At 35.3% G+C, this 8,981-nt stretch overlaps 1 protein-coding gene across 1 annotated transcript in view; it reads left to right on the top strand.

The window, feature by feature from the left end:
* The window catches only part of LRRC69 (leucine rich repeat containing 69), a 120,630-nt gene that overhangs the window by 81,973 nt on the left and 29,676 nt on the right, over positions 1 to 8,981 (top strand). Inside the window, exons 6-7 of the mRNA XM_011970095.1 lie at positions 1,049 to 1,150; positions 6,370 to 6,549. Of these exons, the coding sequence (XP_011825485.1) occupies positions 1,049 to 1,150; positions 6,370 to 6,549 (282 nt within the window). The remainder of the gene's footprint in view (positions 1 to 1,048; positions 1,151 to 6,369; positions 6,550 to 8,981) is intronic.

Below are 8,981 nucleotides of genomic sequence, written 5' to 3'. Positions count from 1 at the left end.
GTCAACACTCACTGCAAATTGAGGCTTTTTATTTCTTCATTTCAAGGACCTGGTTTACCAGCATGCTACTTAAGATAGGTCATATGTCCCCATTTTACAGCTGAAATTTAGGTTCAGAGAAATAAATAACTCCCTAAATTAGGTTAACTGCGAAAGCTACATGAGTTTTTGGGAGGCAAGACAAAATATTCTGTAAGAGAATAAGACATTGTCTTGTCTCTTCTTATTCTCTTCTTAATCTTTTCTTTTTCTACTGAAGTTGTAGAGTGCAATTGGATTTAGACTTTCTCCATAGAAGTTTAAATATCCTTGTGAACTGTATATCTTCCATCTTCTGTTTTTGTTTGTTTGTTTTTGTTTTTGTTTTTTTGTGAGACAGAATCTCACTCTGTCGCCCAGGCTAGAGTGCAGTGGCACAATCTCGGGTCAGTGCAACCTCCGCCTCTGGGTTCAAAGGATTCTCCTGCCTCAGATTCCCGAGTAGCTGGGATTATGGGCATGCACAACCACACCTGGCTAATTTTTGTATTTTTAGTAGTATTTTCAAGGTCCCTAATAAGTTATAATGTGAACATTTTGATGTTCTTATATTTCTTTTACTTTCCTCATTTAACAAATGGATCATAAGGCAGTCTTTGAGATCTAGAGGTTGGTGTCTGTTAGGATGTTATTTTTTGTTATGCTTGGTTTTCTGATAAATATATTTGCAAAATGTTCCCAGCACTCAATTTATTAATGGTTGTTCTATTGCTAACCAATTCTATAACCCTAAACAAGTTTTCTCAATTGTTCAGGATGGGGATATGACCAGTGACCCCTAAGGTCATGGCCATTCATGACACTATTAAAATTCTTATGCTTCTGATAAGTAGAGTATACCCCAGGGTGCCCCTAAATTACTTTATTTACGACTTAAATCCACATTAGTATTTACTGTGGAGTTTTAGTCCTAAATAAAGTAATTTCAGTTTAATTATATTAAAGATGTAGCTTTAGAGGTAGTTTCATTATTTTGTTGTGCAATAAGGTTTTTATTTTGTTTGAAAAGTTTCAGGATCTAAAGCTGAGGGAATTCTACTGTGAGGGAAACCCACTGTTCCTGAAGCAGCCAGTGATTTCTACACAACGGGAGAATGTCTGGAGTCTACAGGTAAAGGCTTACCTCTTTCACTTAAGTCTTCAAACTAAAGCCACAATTTAAATTTTAAAGCATTTTCTTTTAAAACATTCTTGCCAAGCCAGCAAATGATTAATGTAACCCCAGTCCATTGGCAATGTGGATCCTATACATAATCTTTTTGACTTGCTTATAGAATTCAGTGAAATCCTTGGTCACTGTGATTCCCAGAGTGACGTAATTCAGAGAAATGGAAATATTTTGTAGGATGAATAAAAGAGAGAAATTTATTTTCACTTTAGCTTTTTCAGTGTTATTTAAAGATGTATTGATTTGTTCTTAGTGGAGTCTTTACCTCTTTCCCTCCCTTTTTACTTGTCTCTATCCCTAGTGGATGAATGAATATGATCCAGAAACTATGTTCACTTCAGCAAAACAAGTTAATGGTATTAAAAGAAGGAACAGGAAAGCATATTAGAGGACTCTTTGTAATAGCCAAGTCAGAGAACATAGATCTTTTCACATTTGACTGTGATTCTCCATCATGAATTTAGATTTCTGAGATCCATTTGGATCTGTAGCTAATGTGCAGGATTGTCATTAAGACTTTTAGGATTTGTATGGGATCAACTTTCCTGGCTGCAGGAAACAACCAATCTTGTCCAGTGGCTTACTTTTTCTTAAAATTAAATTATCGTATGAGTAATACCTGTTTATTACAGAAAACAATAAAATACAGATGAGCAATGAAGAAAATCAAAATTTCTTATACTGACTTTTAAAAAGTCTCTTATTACAAAGGTAATACAAGCTCCTTTAGAGACATTGAGAGGAAAAAAGCCAATAGAAGTTAATAAAAATACTAAGAAATCAGGCTGGGCACGGTGGCTCACACCTATAATCCCAGCACTCTGGGAGGCTGAGGCGGGTGGATCACCAGGTCAGGAGATCGAGGCATCCTGGCTAACATGGTGAAACCCTGTCTGTACTGAAAATACAGAAAAATTAGCTGGGCACGGTGGCAGGCGCCTGTAGTCCCAGCTACTCGGGAGGCGTGGCAGGAGAATGGCGTGAACCTGAGATCGCGCCACTGCACTCCAGCCTCAGCAACAGAGCGAGATTCTGTCTAAAAAAACCAAAAACAAAAACAAAACAAAACAAAACTAAACTAAGAAATCAAATTAGTACTCTTCTCTATGGCATTTATTCTTTTAGAATTTTTTATGCTTTCAGAATATTTTTGTAATTAAAGATAAAGATGAGTTCAAACTCTATACACTATATAGAGTTGTTTTTCCACTCAGTTATTGTGAATAGCTTTCCAATCAGTAAAACAAAACAAAATAAAACCAGACCATGACATCTTTTTTGATAAATACATCGTATTCTGTATATGATAGTATCATAATATTTTTAACTATTTCCCCACCATTGGATGTTTAAATTATTAATAATATTCTGGTCTTTCGGCCTTTATAAACAAAGATACAAGGCTGGGCACAGTGTCTCATGCCTGAAGCCCCAGCACTTTGAGAGCTCATGGCAGGAGGATTGCTTGAGCCCAGGAGTTTGAGACCAGCCTGGCCAACAGAGTGAGACCCCATCTCTACAAAATTTTAAAAACCTTAGCCAGGCATGGCGGTGTGTGCCTGTGGTCTCAACTACTCAGGAGGCTGAGATGAGAGGATCCATTGAACCCACTAGGTTGAGTCTGCAATGAGTCGGGTTCCTGCTACTCCACTCCAGCCTGGGCAACAGAGAAAGATCCTGTCTCCAAACCCCCCCCCCACCACAGTCAAAAAGCAACAACAACAAAACGCAAAGTGATAGTGACCATTCTCATAGTAAATTTCTAGTTCCTGTGCATATTATCCCTAAAAATGTAACTGCTGCCCCAAAGAACTGACATCTTGTATAGTTTGATTTACTTTTTTCAGATTCCCTTTCACAGAATATTTTCACAAACAGCATTATTTCCTACTCTTCTGTAACAGAAAAACATCTCATTTGAAATTGAGTTTTAAATGATTTGAGTAACTGTTGTATTTAATATTTTACTCCTTTATAACTTATTTTTTCTCCTTTCATCAATCATTTCGTATAATAATAGTGGCTAACACTTATTTTATGCTTATTATGGACAAGGTACTGTTCTAAGCACTTACACAGGAATAAACTAATTTAGTCCTCTACTAACCCTAAAAAGATAGGTATCATTATTGACCACTTTTTAATAGATAAAGTAACGGAGATCCAGGGAAGTCAAATAACTTATGTGAGGTCACAGAGCTACTAAATGTTGGAACAATGATGCCAACTTAAGTGGTTGGGTTCCAGAGTCCCAGCTGCAATATTGGTTCAGAAAGGGGATATAGGGAGTTGAGAGAAATAGAGACAGGGTCGTCCTGGGTTGGAGGAGGTTCTGGTTTGTGGAGGAGGCTGAATTAGCAGTTAACCCAATCTGGTAGCTGTCTTACAGAGAGCCTTCGAGGACAAGAACCTTGTCTGTGAGGGCTGTGAATGAGAGAGAAATTGTTCTAATTTTCAGAACTGTTGGGTCCAGGAGCACAAACATTAATTTTTACAATACATTTAGTGGAAGTTGGTATTTTTGCCTGTAATATGTAAATGCTCTGGGTAGTTTTAAGAGTATCTTTGGAATTTTTCTCAGAAAAGTGACTTAAATTGATTTGTACTTAAAGTAAGAGTTATTTCTACTGGACAATTAGTCAATGTTACTGATTAAACTACTTGCTGTGTCAAAGAATTCCAGGAACTATGATACGGGTTATGCCTTGGTAAAGATTTTAAAAACTTTACCTCACCTCGGAGATTTATGAAGTAAAATTTAATGCTAATAACTATATTATAGAAACATTAGCCAGAATATACTGCATTAGTAGGTGCCAGGCTAAATGGTTTACCATTTTTATGTAATTTAATTCTCTAAACTCTATGTGATAGTATTGGAAAAGATCCCAATTTTACAGATGAGGTATTCAAGATCAGGGAACTTAAGGGTTCACCCAAATGTGATCACATAGCAGATAAGTCATAGAGCCAGAATTTACATCTATGTTTGTATTTGACTCTGACTTTGAATTTTTGCTCTTGATGCTATGTTTTGGTGCTTATTATACACATCATATACCTGATTATACAGTAGTTCCAAAATGCATCACTCCTGAGGATTCATATTTGTTTTTACATTTTATATTTTTCATATTATATAATTTTATGTGTATAATTTAATAACTCAAAAATATGTAGGGAAAAATAGGACATATAAAATTAATTTCATTTGTGATGAATTATAATTAACTTCCAAATATTCTAAGAAAATAGCATATAAGCGATCTAAAAGGAGCAATTTGAGTATTTTGAAATATTTTTATAGACCATTTTGGTCTATAAAAGATTTCTTGACTTTTAAATAACACTGGAATTAGACCATTGTATATTCTCAAAAATTGCATTAAATGCATCTCTAAGAGATGTCCTAAAAGATACCATTGGTCATGCCAATAGTATTTTATTTTATATATACTCATATTTCCAAGTAATAACGTTGTATTTTAATGGTGTATGTTATCCTTCCAAAGTAACACATTGGCAACAAGTAAAAGAAAAATATAAATAATAGGTGATGTAACAGCGGTCAGATATACTGAGTGCAACAAACATGTTTGGGTCCAGAAATCATAAATGGAAAAAGTGATCTATATGAACCTATTTTTAGGTCCTTTGTATTTCAGCAAATGCTTCTATCATCTGCTATTTTCAGTAGTGAATCCTTGTCCATGAGTTTTCTACAGCTTTACAGTAAGACTTGGCCATCGAATTCATGTAACTAAAAGCCTACCTATAAAATCAGTATTTCTTTAAGAATCACAAGCTATGCTCTGCTTAAGTAGTTGGAGAAAGGGTGATAATAAACATCTGATTTAAGCACCCTGGTAATATTAGTGTGAAAGCATGACCTCAGTCATGCAACCACCCAGGAGAATGAGCTTAAGTGGGCAGGAGTTTGTGCTGTTGAAGGATCAGACAAATAAAGAATCTATGCTCAGAGCTGTTTACTGTATAAAGGCAGCTTTCTCGGGTGCTTGTTAATTGGGAGGGATAGGGTAATAGGAAATGGGCACAGCAATTTATAAGATTTTGCTGTTATGTTTTCAGTTTTTAAAGAATTTAATTGGGGTGAATGTGTGAAAGATTATGTGTGTATATATGTATTTTCAAAAATTCCTATCAGAGCTTTATGTGGACTATTTCAATACTACTGGGAAATCTTTCACTTATGTCAGGAAAAAATGTACCAAATAAATCATCCCCAAACATGATTGAAATTTCAAGCAGTGTTTTTGTAACATTTATACAGGACTTCCATGCTACTGACACAAACTGGAGAAAATTTAATGGATTCAGGCAAATGTTTATTTATTTTCTTTGCTTGGTCAGTGAAGATTTAATTTTATGCACTATGTAATATATTTTTATTAAGATGATAATAGCCCTAGTGAAAGGCAACTTCCATTTTCTTCCTTCTTCCCTTTATTATTTAGTATTTTATTACTATTATTGCAAGTCAATTTTCTGAACATATCTAGGTAGATAGGTTTAACTAAGATTAAATTCAGATATTTGGTTCATATAAATCATTACTTTTTTGATGGCACTATTCAGGTTGTCAGTGCAGCAAGGAATTTAGGCCAGTGCTTCTCAAATTTCAATATGCATATAGATTACCTGAGGAACTAGTTAAATTGCAGATTTTGATTCAGTAGGTCTGGAGTGTGTCTGACATTCTGCATATCTAATAAGCTCTCATGTGATGCATTCTGTGAACCACAGTTTAAGTAGTTAGGATTTAGACCTTAGCGAATATGACAAAATTCATTTTTGGATCCAGTCTGAATGTTTGTACAGTCTTTGCTTATTGTAATGAGAGGTGCCAGATTTAAACCTAAACTATGTCTAACTTTATAAAATGTGTAATGCAAATGTATTATGACTTGTAAAAGATGTAGAAATATGACAAGGTAAGAAACTTATTATTCTTATATTGATGAAAACCAAACTTATTTGCAATGCCAGTCATTTACAACACAATTCATTACATACACTGCAGAATCTTAATTTAACAGAATCTAGATAATAAACCATACATTTTATCCAGTGAAGTAGAAATCAATGTAATGTAAAATAGTTTTGAAAACAATCTGCGGAACTGTATTTTTTTTTCAATTTAGGAAATAACATCAAGATTTGTAATGAATCAGCTAGCAGAAAATAACCCTTTCCTAATGGATGGCATAGAACGGTACCCACAAGTCAGGAGCATGATCTCTCAGGGAAAAACATGTGCAATATGTGGGCAGCACTTTATAACCGTATGGCTGGAATGTGTTCGATTTGTTTCTCCACCAAAGGTAAATGATACTTTTTGTGCGAATATGACCATAATACCTATTCCTATCCTTTTTCTTATCTAAATCAGTCAATACTAACTAGATTTGTACCTATGATTGGCTTATAGGATAGTATGCTGTAAATTATGGATCGACAAATTTGGATAAGTATCTGTAATAATCATCATCACCCATTCTATTTACATTCATAGATGCCTAAATTTATCAGAATACATGCATTCTAGCAACATCATGAAAGTTGAAAGTTTTTAATCAGTAAATCCCTTTTGTTCATCAATATTAATAATAAAACCAGAACTATATTCTTCTCAGAAGAAGAATTGGTCAATAGTCTGTTGTGGAATTCTTGGTGTAGAAAAGGTGAATGTGCTGGCTAGTTTATATCATGATGGTGTTCCAGAACACTGAATATGCATGAATGTGCACCTGCAACATTATGTCACTCAGGAGTTGTGAATCCCAGGACAGTTCACATAGCCCATAAGGCATGTTCTAGACCAGAGCTCAGCAAACTCCTTTTTCTGTAAGTGGCCAGATAGTAAATATTTTAGGCTTTGTAGACAGTGTGATCTGTGTGACTACTACTTGACTCTCCTTTGTAGCATGAATGTAGCTCTAGATAATATGTAAATAAGTGTAGTTGTGTTCTAATAAAACTTTACTTGTGAATTTAAATTTCATATAATGTTAACATGTCATGAAATATTATTTTATTTTGATTTCTTTTTCAACCATTCAAAAATGTGAAAACCTTTCTTAGCTTACAAGTCTTATGAAAACAGGAGGTGGGCCAAATTTGGCCCAGGGACCATAGTTTTCCCACACCTGTTCTAGACTATCCAACATTTGCTTTTAATACCAGAATTCCTTTCTACTCTTGGTGAGTCCTTGGCCTTCCTTGGGCTAGCAGAGTATAATATTGGGGGATAATTTTAAATAAATTAATAAAAACAGCTGCAGTTTCTACCATTCTGAAAATTATCATCTAGTGAAGGAGACAAACAAATAAGTAAACACAAATGTAACATGAATTGTGACTAACATGACATAAAAGAATGGTATATTAGTTTGCTAGGGCTGACATAACAAAGTACTACCAACTAGGTGACTTAAAATAAGAGAAATTTAGGCTGGCTCTGGTGACTCATGCCTGTAATCCCAGCACTTTGGGAGGCCGAGGGGGGTGGATTACCTGAGGTCAGGAGTTTGAGACCAGCCTGGCCAGTATGGTAAAATCCCATCTCTACTAAACATACAAAAATTAGCTGGGTGTGCTGGTGGGCACCTGAATCCCAGCTTCTCAGTTGACTGAGACAGGAGAATCACTTGAACCTGGGAGGCAGAGGTTGTAATGAACCAGTGTTGTGCCACTGCCCTCCAACCTGGGCAACAGAGCAAGACTCTGTCTAAAAAAAAGAGAAATTTATTAAATTTATTGTCTCACAGTTGTAGAGGCTAGAAGTTTAAAATAAGGTATTATTTAATTTGATCATCTTGGCAGAAACACAATTCAGCCTATAACCAATGGGTTTTACAAGGAAGAGTATCAGGGAAGCCTCTCTTTAAATCTGGGATAAGGGAAGTCCTCACGGAGGAAAGGATATTTTAAATGACACCTAAAGGAAAAGAAGGTCAGGTAGAATTGTGGAAGAGTGTTTCTAGGAAACTGTTCCAGTGGGAACAGTGTGTATTAATGGGAAATCACTTTTTGATTTGAGGAACTGAAAAATGGTTCAGTGTGATTAGAAAGTATTAATCGACTAGGAGTTGAGATAGGCGGGAATTAGATCACAAAATATCATGTAGTTTACATTAGGAATTTGGCTTCTATTCAATGTGTGATGAGACATATTTGAGGAATTTTAAGTAAAAGAGTGGTGCGTCCTAATTTACATTTTGAAAAGATAACATTTGCATAGAGAATGAATTAGAGGGCAAGGAAGTGAGATTAGGCAGTGGGCTATTTGTACTAGACCAGCTGAGAGATAATGATCATAGTGGCAGTGGAGGGAAATTGATGGATTGGAGATGTATCTTTGAGAAAGAAGTGATAAGACTTAGATTTCCAGGCTTTTTTGGCCTACAGAACTGTGTGAAGCAGATTTTTTAAAATTAATTAATTAATTTATTTATTTATTTTTTAACTAAAATAGGAAAGACTAAGGGAGAAGTAGGTTCGTTGGGGTGAGATAGAAGTTCTGTTTTTGCACGTGGGTAAGTATGAGACTCCTGCAAAATTTGGGAGCCTGAGCAACCCAGAAGTCATAGACTCCTATCTAGTCTGTTAGGCATACTGAGAAGTCTAGGACTCATTGTTAGCTGTGAGTGTGTGTGCACGCGGATGGGAAGATTTTGGTAGGGAACTAGCTATATGACCTCTAATATCATCTCTATCTCTAAGGAGTTTGATTCTAAGTCCTGTTGTTTGAGTG

This window comes from Mandrillus leucophaeus, unplaced genomic scaffold (assembly GCF_000951045.1).
Source record: "Mandrillus leucophaeus isolate KB7577 unplaced genomic scaffold, Mleu.le_1.0 Scaffold928, whole genome shotgun sequence".
Taxonomy (NCBI): domain Eukaryota; kingdom Metazoa; phylum Chordata; class Mammalia; order Primates; family Cercopithecidae; genus Mandrillus; species Mandrillus leucophaeus.
This window is presented reverse-complemented; position numbering and strand designations above follow the sequence as displayed.